Genomic DNA, 13,777 nt, shown 5'->3' on the forward strand with positions numbered 1-13,777 from the left:
TCTCTCTTTTTCTGTCTCTTTCTCTCTCTTTCTGTCTCCTCTCTGTGTCTGTCTCCCTCTCTCTCTCTCTCCATCTCTCTCTGTCTCTCTCTCCATCTCTCTCTGTCTCTCTCTCCATCTCTCTCTCTCTCTCTCTCTCTCTCTGTCTCTCTCTCCATCTCTCTGTCTCTCTCTCTCTCTCCATCTCTCTCTCTCCCTCTCTCTCTGTCTCTCTCTCCATCTCTCTCTCTCTCTCTCTCTCTCCCCCTCTCTCTCTGTCTCTGTCTCTCTGTCTCTCTCTCTCTCTCCCCCTCTCTCTCTCCCTCTCCCCCCCTCCCGGCAAGTTCTGTCGGCGAGCCAGTCCGTTGCTGGAAGCTTTAGCCACCTGGTAGTCGGGACTCCCACCTCTCTCCCAGATGCCGATTGAAATTGTTTGCAAGATTGCGTTTTCGGAGGATGCGGAGAAGCAGAAAGGGGCGGTGGAATGTGACAAGAAGAGTCTGATCGGCGAGCCCTGTCGCTCGGCTGCCACGGACCTGATCACCTTTGCCGATACCTGCTCACTACATGGCATAAACCACGTCTTTGTGGCAGGGGGTTGCGGAGTGAAGCAGAGTCTCTGGGCTCTCGCCTTCCTCTCCTCCCTTCTCTTCTTCCTCTACCAAGTGGTGAATTGCACCGTCTCCTACCTCCAATACCACCACATCACGGCGCTGGACGAGGAGTTGAACCAGGAGATCACCTTCCCCGCCATCACCATCTGTAACATGAATCGCTTTCGCCACAATGCCCTGACTGATGCTGACATCTACCACCTGGCCAACATGACGGGGCTGCCCCCCAAGAGCAAGGATGCCCACCGGGCAGTGGTGCAGGGATACCCTGAGCCCAACATGATGGACATCTTCAACCGCACCGGCCACCAGATCGAGGAGATGTTGAAGAACTGTAACTTCAGCGGATCCCCTTGTTCCTCACACAACTTCTCTGTGGTAAGTCCAGCTTTAAATTAACCCTTCTGCCTCACCATCATGACCTGGGGAGCAGGTTACCCAGTGAAAGCCCCTTCGCTGTCACCTGCACTGGCAACAGGGAAGAGATTTGCCAATCTCCCTAATTCCGTCCTTCATTTAAAACAGCATCTTAAAATTGATTCCTTGAGGGAGTTGTTCAGATCTTGGCAAATTCTATTGAAAGTCCATGAAGTAAACTCATATTTAACAAATAATATATTTAAAGCAGGTATTGACAGTTTCCTGATCAGTCAGGGTGTCAAACATTACAGGGAGAAGGTAGCAGAATGGGGTTGAGAGGGATAATAAATCAGCCATGATGGAATGTAAGAGTGGGCTCGATGGGCTGAATGGCCTAATTCTGCCACTATGTCTTATGGTTCTTAACATTTATATTTGACTTTGCCAAGAATACTTGCTTTTATGCTGCCAGGCAGAATAGATCGGCACAGCCTAGATGGGCTGAAGGGTCTGTTTCTGTGCGGTAGCATTCCATGACTATGTCTCTAACCGTGGCTGTTGAGGGTTGGATGTGGTTGGAGCAGATTGCCCCGCGATATCACTCCTGGGAGTGGGAGCTGTACCCTCGGTGCAATCCCTGGACACGGGCCGTTAAACCCCTGACAAGCTTTGCAATCGCACCGGGTGGCCCAGCTCGTTCTGAGGTGACTCCTGTCTGTCCCCGGGCTTCAGAGATAGCAGAGGGGAGAGTGGAATGGCCTGGCATTCTGGCCAGGCATGGACTGAGGGAGACTCTGCTGGGTAGGCAGGACCATGAGGCAGAGAATGGCCTCCTCCTTTCCACACAGCAACCGGCACTCAGCATGTAACTGCTGTCCATCATAGTGTTTACAACTGGAGCCCTCTCCCTGGTGCGAGGAGAGAGAGAGAGGGAGACACACGCACACACATAGACAGACAGAAGTAGAGAGGGAGAGAGAGAAAGAGAGTGAATTGCAGGAACTACTGCTGTATTGTATGGTCTATGGAGTGAATCAGTCTGATATATTGTGTCTCAGTCTGAAGCATTTAGTGTCTCTGTGATTATATTAATGTAATGCATTCCATCTCCCTCCGAGATATTTTGTTTCTGAGCACCAGTCCATCCATTATATCCAGTTCTTGTGTGACTGTATCAATACGATATTTACAGTCTGTGCTCAGCTTTGATATTCATTCTGACTGTACAGACCGTTATATTCACTCTTGGGCAGACCATATCCATTTGATATTTTGTCTCAGTAGTGATATCAGTGTCTGCCTGATATATTCCCTCTGTGTGTAACGGTATTGATACAGAATATACTGTATGACTGTGTGATGGTTTGTCAGTATGACCTACACAGTGTGACATGTTCAGTCCGTATAAATGTATTAGAATGATGTCTGGGTCAGTCTCTGTGTGACTTTATCACTGATATATACAGTCTGTGTGCAACGATATCATCAATGTGACTATGTCACCAATATATTCAGTGTCTGTGTGACTGTATACTGATATATTCAGCCTGTGTGTGTGACTGTATCACAAATATATTCAGACTGCGTGTGACTATGCCATCGATGTATTCAATGTGTGGGTGACTAAATAGAGGTGTTCAGCCTGTGTGTGTCTGTATCACTGACATATTCAGTTTCTGCCTGACTTTATCACTGATATATTGAGTGTGTGTGTGTGTGTGTGTGTGTGTATTCCTGATGCATTCAGTCTGTTTTCAACTGTATGATTGTGTTGGTCAATATCACCAATGTACTCAGCCTCTGTGAGTGACTGTATCACTGATATATTCAGCTTGTGCATGACAATATCACCGAATTGTTCAGCACGTTTGTCTGTGTATGGCTGTATCACCAACATATGGAAACATCTGTATGACTGTCTGAGAGATATATTCAGTCTGTGTGAGATTAACACTGATATTTTCAGTTTGTGACTGTATCATTGATGTATTCAGTCTGTGTATGGCTGTATCACCAACATATGGAAACATCTGTATGTCTGAGAGATATATTCAGTCTGTGTGAGATTAACACTGATATTTTCAGTTTGTGACTGTATCATTGATGTATTCAGTCTGTGTATGGCTGTATCACCAACATATGGAAACATCCGTATGACTGTCTGAGAGATATATTCAGTCTGTGTGAGATTAACACTGATATTTTCAGTTTGTGACTGTATCATTGGTATATTCAGTCTGTGTGTGACTGTATCACTGATGTACTCTGTGTGCAACTGCATGGTCAATTTTTCAGTCTGTGATGATATCAGCAATATGTTCAGTCTGAGTGCAACTGTATCACCGATATATTCTTTTGGCGTGTGACTGTACTACAAATATATTCGGTCTATGTGTGACTGTATCTCTGATATATGCAATCTGTTTACAACTATGTCTTCAATATATTCAGCCTCTGTGTAACAATATCACTGATATATTTACCTGTGCATGGCAATGTCACCGATGTATTCCTTCTGTGGGCGACAGTACCACTGATATTTTCAGCCCGTGTGTGACTGTATCAATGAGATATTCAGTATGCATCACTGACATATTCAGTTCGTGTGTACCTGTATTACTGATAATTACAGCCTGCATGACTATATCACCAATATATACATTTTGTGTGTGACTGTACCACTGATATATTCAGCATATGTCTGTGTGTAACGATGTCACTGATATTTTCAGTGTTTGCGTGACTATATACTGATATATTCAGCCTGTCTGTGACCGTACCACTGATATATCCTGCCTTGGTGTGACTGTATCACAGTTAAATTCAGTCTGTGTGTGACTAAGAATTGGCATCTGTTAATCTCACGAGACCATGGGTCTGTGCCTGGAAAGTCTTGCTTCAGTCTGTGTTGGTGGAACAGCGTCTGTTGTGGCTGTAGAGGGCCACACAGGAGTGACAGTCTCTGCTGCAGCGACTGCACCCAAAGGTGCTGTCCTCCAGCGTTGTCTTGGTGCTGTTTTTTCGGCGAGTGTGCTTTTCTTCAGCAGCAAGCCTCAGCTTCTCTTCTCCTCTTTTTAGACCTCTGTGTAGTTCCAGCCTCCAGCAAGAGTGATCGCTTGCAATGTCCTCCCACCTCTCAACGTTCATGTTCAGTGACTTCATGTCTCTCTTGCAGACATCTTAGAAATGAAGCTGGGGCCACCCTTGTGCTCTCTTGCCGGAGGCCAGTTCCTTGTACAGCAGGTCTTTCAGGATCCTCCCATCTGACATGTGATGTACGCGGCCCAGCCAGCAGAGATGGCGTTTTTGGAGCAGGGGTGAAGAGGCTGGGTATCTGGGCACGGACCAGGACCTCATTGTTGGTGACTGGGTCAGTCCACTTGATGTCCAGGATGCGTCTCAGGCTGCGAAGGTGGAAGGCATTGAGATGCCGCTCTTGTCTGGAGTAGAGGTTCCAGGTCTCACTGCCGTAAAGCAGTGTGCTGAGGATGCAGGCCCTGTAGACTGCAGTCTTGGTGTACGTCATCAGCTTTCTGTTCTCCCTGACTCGCTTTGTCAGCCTGGCAAATATTGAGGCTGCTTGTCCGATCCGTCTGTTGATCTTGGGGTCTAGGTAGAGACTGTCTCTGATGGTGGAGCCAAGGTATGCAAACTCGTGAACTACCTCCAGCTCGTAGTTGTTGATGGTAATGGCAGGGGGGGGGGGGGTGCTCGACATCTTAGCCTAACACATTGGTCTTCTTCAGGCTGATGGTCAAGCTGAAGTCCTGACAGGCTCATGAGAAGCTGTCCGTGAGGCGTTGCAGTTGCTCTTCCGAGTGTATTGCCAGAGTCGCGTCATCTGCAAACAACATGTCCCTGATGAGTACTTTGCAAACCTTGGTTTTCGCCCACAGCCGGGACAGACTGAATAGCCTCCTGTCCGATCTGGTGTGGAGGGAGACACCATCAGTTGAGGTTCCAAAGGCGTGCTTTAGCATGGCTGCGAAGAAGATGCCGAACAGGGTGGAGTAAGCACCCAGCCTTGCTTCACACCGTTGCGGATGTTGAAGGCCTCCGAAGAAGAGCCGTCAAAATGAACGACGCCCTTCGTGTCTGTGTGGAATGACAGAACAATCCTGAGGAGCCTCGGGGGACAACCACTCCTGGTGAGGACTTTGAGCAGGCCGTCTCTGCTCACAAGGTCGAAGGCCTTCGTGAGGTCAATGAAAGCAACGTGGAGTGGTTGTCTTTGCTCTGGGCATTTCTCTTGTAGCTGTCGAAGGGAGAAGATCATGTCGATTGTGGAGCGTTCTGACCTGAAACCGAACTGAGACTCAGGATATACCCTTTCAGATATTTTCTGCAGTCTATATCACTGGTATATTCAGTGTGTGTGTGAGACTATACTGAAATAATTCAGATTGTGTCTGGTTATATCATCAATATATTCAGTCTGTGTGTGACTGTATCATTGATATATTCAGCTTATGCATGACAATATCACAGAGGCGTTCAGCATGTTTGTGATGGTAGCACTGATAAATTCAGTCTATGTGTGACTGTATCACCAATATATGGAAGCATGTGTGTGACTGTCTGAGAGATATTTTCAGTCTGTGTGTGACTGTATCACTGATATACTCCATCTGTATGTGGCTATGTCACTGATATATTCAGCCTGTGCCTGTGACTGTTTTACTGATATATTCAGGTTGTGTGTGACAGTATCATTAATATATTCAGCTTTTGCATGTCTGTATCACTAATATATGCAATCTGTGTTCACAGATATACTCTACCTGTGTGTGACTGCATGGTCAATATTTTCAGTTTGTGTGACACTGTATCATTGGTATATTCAGCCTGTGTGTGTGATGATATCACCGATGTGTTCAGTCTGAGTGCGACTGTATCACTGATATATTTTGGCATGTGACTGTATTACAAATATATTCTGTCTATGTGCAACTGTATCTCTGATATAGACAATCTGTTTACAACTGTGTCTTCAATATATTCAGTATGTTGTGATGGTATCACAGATATATGCTTCCTGAGTATGACTATCAATTATATATTTAGTATGTGTGTGACTGTATACAAATATATTTAGTCCATGTGTGCCTGTATTACTGATATATTCAGCCTGTGTGAGACTGTGTCACAGATTATATTCTATCTGCGTGTGACATGTTCACAGATATATTCTTCCTGAGTATGACTGTATCAATGATATTCTGTATGTATGTAACTGTATCATTGACATATTCAGCCTGTGTGTGACAGTACCACTGAGAGAGGCTGTGTGTGACAGTATCATTCATATATTCGATCATGATATACTCAGCCTGTGCGTGACTGTATCACCGATATATTCACCCTGTGTGTGACTGTATCACTGATATACTCAGCCTGAGTGCAATTGTATCACAGATATATTCTGTCTGTGACTGTATCATTGATATATTCAGTCTGAGTGTGATAATATCACAAATATATTCAGCTGTGTGTGACTGTATCATCGATATATGCAGACTATGTGTAACTGTATCACTGATATGTGATTGTATAGCCAATATTTTCAGTCTCTGTGCTACTGCATCATTGAAATATTAAGTCTGTATGTGTGACTGTATTGCTGAGATATTTAGTTTGTGTCTGAGTATACCACTGATATATTCCATCTGTCTTCAACTGTATCACTATGTGGGGACGATATCACCAATGTGTTCAGTCTGTGTGTGACTGTATCAATGATATATTGAGCCTGAGTGTGACTGTGTCACCGATATATTCAGTATGTGTGCAACTGTACCACTGATATATTCAGTCTGTGTGTGACCGTACGACTGACATATTCTGTCTGTGTGTAGCTGTATCACCGATGTGCTCAGTTTGCGTGTGAGTGCATGACTGATGTATCAAGTCTGTGTGTGACTGTATCACTAATACTGTGTGTGACTATGTCACTGATATATTCAGTGCATATATGATTGTATAATCAATAAATTCAGCCTGGATTTATCTGTGTAACCATTATATTCAGCCAGCCTGTGTCTGACTGTATCACCAATAAATTCAGTCAGTGGGTGACTATATCACTGATATATTCAGTCTCTGTTTGTCTGTATCATTAAAATATTCTGTGTGTGTGTGACGGTATCTCTGATATATTTAGTCTGTGTGTGACTGTATCTTCAATAAATTCTTCCTGTGTGTGACTGTATCACCGATATACTCAGTCTGTGTGTGACAACATCACCAACGTGTTTGGATTATGTGCAACGGTATCTCTGATATATTCTGTCCATGTGAGATAGTAGCACTTGATACATTCTGCCTGTGTGTGACTCTATCACCGATATATTCAGTCTTGTATGAATATATCATTGATATATTTATTTTGTGTGTGATTGTAGCACAGATATGCTCAGTCTGTGTGCAAATATATCAGGGATATATTCTGGTGTCACCAATATATTTGGTCTTTGTGCAACTCTATCACCAATATATACACCTATTGTGTTAATGTGTTATTGATATTCTCAGTCTGTGTGTGTGACTGTTTCATTCTGGACCCATTCTGAGGATCCATTCTGCCTGTTCCTGGATCGTCCTGATCCATTCAGCCTGTTGCTGTACTGTGTTATGTGGAACCAGCAATAATAGATCTGGAATGGAGTCAGGATATTATTGGAAAGCAACAGAATTTATTAACGCTCAAGCAGAAACATAGAAAATTAAACAAGTGACTAACTTAAAACGAAGTTAACAGTGCTCTGCATCTATAGCTCCCAAATGGTTAAACTTAGAAACAATTCTTAACAGAGTCTTACTGAAGCACAGTCTCAGAATGCCAGTTCAGAAAGTTTCAGGAATTCACGGGGGAATTGATAGGAGACACTTTTAGATTCAAAGTGTGGCGAGGAAATGATTTTGAAGAAGGAGATACAAAATACAGCAAAGAAGCAAGTCTCGCAGAGATACGCCAGAAACGGCCACCGTACCTTTCCAAAGGCGATTCGGCAGAGACACACAGTACCCTATGAATAGTGATCTCACTAAGCGGCCACTGTAACTTTACAGTGGAAGTGACTTCCTGATGTGGTCTGTTTCGAAAAGTCCACAAAAAGTGAGAATTTCACCATGTAACTGATAGGAAATATCCCTTTTCCAGGACTGGTCACCACACACACACACCCAAGACCTTGCAGGGGTTTACCAAAATGGGTGCCAAAAATCCACGTTTGGATTATCCGGTTCCACGATGTACAATAGACAATAAGTGCGAGAGTAGGCCATTTGGCCCTTTGAGCCAGCACCACCATTCACTGTGATCATGGCTGATCATCCACATTTAGTACCACATTCCTGCGTTCTCCCCATATCCCTTGACCCTGCTATCTTTAAGAGATCTATCTAACTCTTTCTTGATAGCATCCAGAGAATTGGCCTCCATTGCCTTCTGAGGCAGAGCATTCCACAGATCCACAACTCTCTGGGTGAAAAAGTTTTTCCTCAACTCTGTTCTAAATGTTTTTTTTATTCTTAAACTGTGGCCTCTGCTTCTGGATTCCCCTAACATCGGGAATATGTTTCCTGCCTCCAGCATGTCCAATCCCTTAATAATCTTATATGTTTCTATCAGATCCCCTCTCATCCTTCTAAATTCCAGTGTATACAAGCCCAGTCACTCCAATCTTTCAACATATGACAGTCCCACCATCCCAGGAATTAACCTCGTGAACCTACGCTGCACTCCCTCAATAGCAAGAATGTCCTTCCTCAAATTTGGAGACCAAAACTGCACACAATACTCCAGGTGGGGTCTCACTAGGGCCCTGTACAACTGCAGAAGGACCTCTTTGCTCCTATCCTCAACTCCCCTTGTTATGAAGGCCAACATGCCATTAGCTTTCTTCACTGCCTGCTGTACCTGCGTGCTTAATTTCAGTGACTGATGAACAAGGACACCTAGATCTCATTGTATTTCCCCTTTTCCTAACTTGACACCATTAAGATAGTAATCTGCCTTCCTGTTCTTGCCACCAAAGTGGATAACTCACATTTATCCACATTAAACTGCATCTGCCATGCATCTGCCCATTCACCCAACCTGTCCAAGTCACCCCGCATTCTCCTAACAATCTCCTCACACTGCCACCCAGCTTTGTATCATCTGCAAATTTGCTAATGTTACTTTTAATCCCTTCATCTAAATCATTAATGTATATTGTAAATAGCTGCGGTCCCAGCACCGAGCCTTGTGGTACCCACTAGTCACTGCCTGCCATTCTGAAAGGGACCTGTTAATCTCTACTCTTTGTTTCCGAGTGCTCTAATTTTACCCACTAATCTTCTATGTGGGACCTTATCAAAGGCTTTCTGGAAGTCCAGGTACACCACATCCACTGGCTCTCCCTTGTCCATTTTCATAGATATATCCTCAAAAAATTCCAGAAGATTAGTCAAGTATGATTTCCCCTTCATAGATCCATGCTGACTTGGATTGATCCTGAAATGTGCCGCTATTTCATCTTTTATAATTGACTCCAGCATCTTCCCCTCCACTGATGTCAGGCTAACTGGTCTATAATTCCGTCTTTTCTCTCTCTCCTTTTTTAAAAAAGTGGGATAACATAAGCTACCCCCTAATCCACAGGAACTGATCCTGAATCTATAGAACATTGGAAAATTATTACAAATGCATCCACGATTTCTAGCGCCACCTCCTTAAGTACCCTGGGATGCAGACAATCAGACCCTGGGGATTTATCAGCCTTCAGTCCTATCAGTCTACACAACGCCATTTTCCGCCTAATGTGAATTTCCTTCAGTTCCTCCATTACCCTAGGTCCTTTGGCCACTATTACATCTGGGAGATTGTTTGTGTCTTCCCTAGTGAAGACAGATCCAAAGTACCTGTTCAACTCATCTGCCATTTCCTTGTTCCCCATAATAAATTCACCCGTTTCTGTCTTCAAGGGCCCAACTTTGGTCTTAACTAATTTTTTCCTCCTCACATACCTAAAGAAGCGTTTACTATCATCCTTTATATTCTTGGCTAGCTTACCTTCGTACCTCATCTTTTCTCCCTGTATTGCCTTTTTAGATATCTTCTGTTGCTCTTTAAATGTTTCCCAAACCTCTGGCTTCCCACTCATCTTTGCTTTTCATACTTCTCTTTTATTTTTATACTGTCCTTGACTTCCCTAGTCAGCCACGGTCACCCCCTACTCCCCTTAGAATCGTTCTTCCTCTTTGGAATGAACTGATCCTGCACACTCTGTATTATTCCCAGAAATACCTGCCATTGTTGCTCCACTGTCATCCCTTCTAGGGTATCTTTCCAGTCAACATTGGCCAGCTCCTCCCTCATGGCTCCATAGTCTCCTTCGTTCAACTGTAATATTGACACTTCCGATTTTTCCTTCTCCCTCTCAAATTGTAGATTAAGACATCATATTATGGTCATTACCTCCTAATGGCTCCTTTACCGTGAATTCCTTTATCAAATCCGGTTCATTACACAACACTAAATCCAGCATTGCCTTCTCCCGGGTAGGCTCCAGTACAAGCTGCTCTAATAATCCATCTTGGAGGCATTCCACAAACTACCCTTCTTGGGGTCCAGTACCAACCTGATTTTCCCAGTCTACCTCCATATTGAAATCCCCCATAACAACCGTAGAACTACCTTTGCGACATGCCAATTTTAACTCTTGATTTAACTTGCACCCAATATCCAGGCTACTACTCGGGGGCCTGTAGATAACTCCCAGTAGGGTCTTTTTGCCCCTACAATTTCTCAGTTCTATCCATACTGACTCTACTTCTCCTGATTCTATGTCACCTCTCGCAAGGGACTGAATTTCATTCCTCACCAACAGAGTCACCCCACCCCTCTGCCCACCTGTCTGTCCTTTCAATAGGACGTATATCCTTGAATATTCATTTCCCAGCCCTGGTCCTCTTGCAGCCATGTCCTACAGCATCATACTTGCCAATTTCCAACTGAGCCTCAAGTTCATCCACTTTATTTCTTATACTTCGTGTATTCATATTTAATACTTTTAATCCATTACTCCCCTCACCTTTCTCATTGATTCATATTGCAATTGGCCATACTCTCCGACCCCTTCCTGAGCTTTCCGCCCAGTTAATTCTGTTGTTTTTCTTAACTTTTCTTATTCTCTCTTTCCCTTTAACTCCATCCTTATATTTTCAGTTCGTCTCCTCTCCCCCCCCCACTACTTAGTTTAAACACACCCATGTAGCAGTGGCAAACCTGCCTGCCAGAATGCTGGTCACCCCCTGTTAAGGTGTAACCCATCCCTTTTGTACAATTCATTCTTACCCCAGAACAGATCCCAGTGGTCTAAGATTCTGCTTGCCTCACCAGCTCCTCAGCCACACATTCAGATCCCATATCTCCCTGTTCCTGCCCTCACCAGCACGAGGAACTGGAAGCAAACCGGAGATAACTGGTTTGAGACCTCTAGGACCCTGGAGGCCCTGCTTTTCAGCCTTCTTCCAAGTTCTCTGAAGTCACGCTGCAGAATTTCTTTCCTCTTCTTCCCGATGTCATCTGTGCCGACATGCACTACCACTTCCGGCTGTTCACCCTCACCCTTGAGGATTCCCTGCAATCGGTCCTGGCATCAGGGAGGCAACACACCATCCTTAAATCTCGCCTGTTGCCGCAGAGACCCCTTTCTGTACCTCTCACTATGGTGTCCCCTACTACCATGGCTCTGCCTGACATCTGTCTCCTCCGCTCTGCTTCAGTGCCAGTTTTTGACTCACAGACCTGTCTGCCTCTCAGACCTGCAGTGCCTTCTGTCCCAACAGCTTCCAAGTGTCTAAACCTGTTTTCAAGAGGTACATCCCCCGGGTTCTCCTGTACTCCAAGCATCCACCTCTTCCTCGTCATCGCCCCCTTCTCTCTTCCGGTATCTTCGGTGTAACGATCTCGCTGTAGGTCCTGTCTGGAAAACTCTTGTTTTCCTGGATGAACCTGAGGTCATCCGGTTGCCTCTCCAGTGCCCCAACACGGTCCTTTAGGAGCTGAACCTGGACACACTTTTCACAGTTGTAGCAGCACCATCAGTGTCCCTGACCTCCCATATCAGGCAAGCATCACACGGAGTCAGTTTACCTGGCATTTCTTCACCACCTCTCACCGTCTCCAACTGTGGCGTAGTCTCCTCCCTCAGCCTCCTCACCGAAGACTCTTGAGCCAAAGACTGGCACTTTTCACACCAGGCACTTCCCTCGATCAGGCCGCTCCCCTAGAGGAAGCCTTGCTTATATTGGCTGATAAATTGACTCATTCGTTTCACTTGCCACTCCTCTGCCGACCTTGAAGGTATGTCACTGGAAGTGACTCCAACAGTGATTTGCCACAGGGATGCCTTCTTCAGTGAACTACCACTCCCAGACGAGGGTTAACACACACGTGGTATTCACAAAGGTTTTCCCCTCACCAGAGAACCCACTCCTGTGGATTAACTATGTGACAACAACCTTTCGTATTCAAATGGATTCAAACTCACTCTTATGAGCTACTTGGAGAGAGTCCAAAAAGTGATCTCTTTGTCACTAGATTTCTTCTGTTTCAAACCTTTTCTCCCCCCTCTTCTCTGCAACTGCCTCCAGCTGCAGCAACCGTGAGAGTCATTGATCAATACTCTGGATCGATCTCAACTCACCCCTTTGGGCTACTTGGAGAGTTTAAACCAGCAACCCCATGCACTGTTGTCTTTCCATGATCGAAGCCATACTCGATTCTCCGGAGCAATCTGCGCTGCTCCTTTTATACTGTTGGGGTAGGTCATCACGTGACACTCACAGAAACAAAGTCACAGATCCCCAGTACATCACGTACTGTCCCAGGTGTTGAAACTGGGGTTCATAACAACTGTCCCAATCCATTCAGCCTGTTCCTGTACCGTCCTGATCCACTCAGCCTGTTCCTGTACTGTCCCAATCCCTTCAGCCTGTTCCTGTACAGTTCCAATCCATTCACCCTACCATTCTAATCCATTCAGTCTATTTTTGTACCATGCTGATTAATTCAGCCTGTTACTGTACCGTTCCATTCCATTCAAGCTGTAGCTGTACCATCCCAATCCATTCAGCCTCTTCCAGTACAGTCCTGATTCATTCAGACTGTTCCTGTACAGTCTGATCCTTTCAGCCTGTTCCTCTACTGTCCTGAACCATTCAGATTGTTCCTGTAACATCCCAATCCATTCAGCCTGCTCCTGTGCTGTCCCAATCTGTTCAGCCTGTTCCTGTACCATTATGGATCCATTCAGCCTGTTCCTGTACAGTCAGATTCAGATTCAGATTCAGTTTATTGACATTTAGAAACCACAAATGCAATGCAGTTAAAAAATGAGACAACGTTCCTCCAGAATGATATCACAAAAGCACATGACAAAACAGACTACACCAGAAAATCCACATAACGTTTGCCAATCCCAAATCCAGAGTCCGGAGAGGCTGCTGCTTATTAATATCATGCTACGGTCTTAGCGCGTTCCCCGGAAAGGATCTCCAATTCCACCAGACAAAACAAGACTACCCAGACACACCAAGTCAGGAGACCAACTCTACCATCCAACAAACCAAAAACTAAAGCTACAAAACCTGCACAAAACCATATAGTTACAACATATAGTTACAACAGTGCAAACAATAGCATAATTGTTAACAAACAGACCTTGGGCACAGTAAAAATAGTCCAAAGATGTTAAAAGACTATAAGTTCAAAAGAAACCACCACACAAGTCCTCAGAGTCCCGATAGACTCGTCATCTCACACAGGCAGCAGAAGG

The 13,777-nt window shown here is 44.8% G+C and overlaps 1 protein-coding gene across 1 annotated transcript in view; it reads left to right on the top strand.

The window, feature by feature from the left end:
• Positions 1 to 395: 395 nt before the first annotated feature.
• Positions 396 to 13,777, top strand: part of asic4a (acid-sensing (proton-gated) ion channel family member 4a) — a 235,017-nt gene continuing 221,635 nt past the window's right edge. Inside the window, exon 1 of the mRNA XM_059965977.1 lies at positions 396 to 971. Coding sequence (XP_059821960.1) covers positions 396 to 971 — 576 coding nt within the window. The remainder of the gene's footprint in view (positions 972 to 13,777) is intronic.

This window comes from Hypanus sabinus, chromosome 4 (assembly GCF_030144855.1).
Source record: "Hypanus sabinus isolate sHypSab1 chromosome 4, sHypSab1.hap1, whole genome shotgun sequence".
NCBI lineage: Eukaryota > Metazoa > Chordata > Chondrichthyes > Myliobatiformes > Dasyatidae > Hypanus > Hypanus sabinus.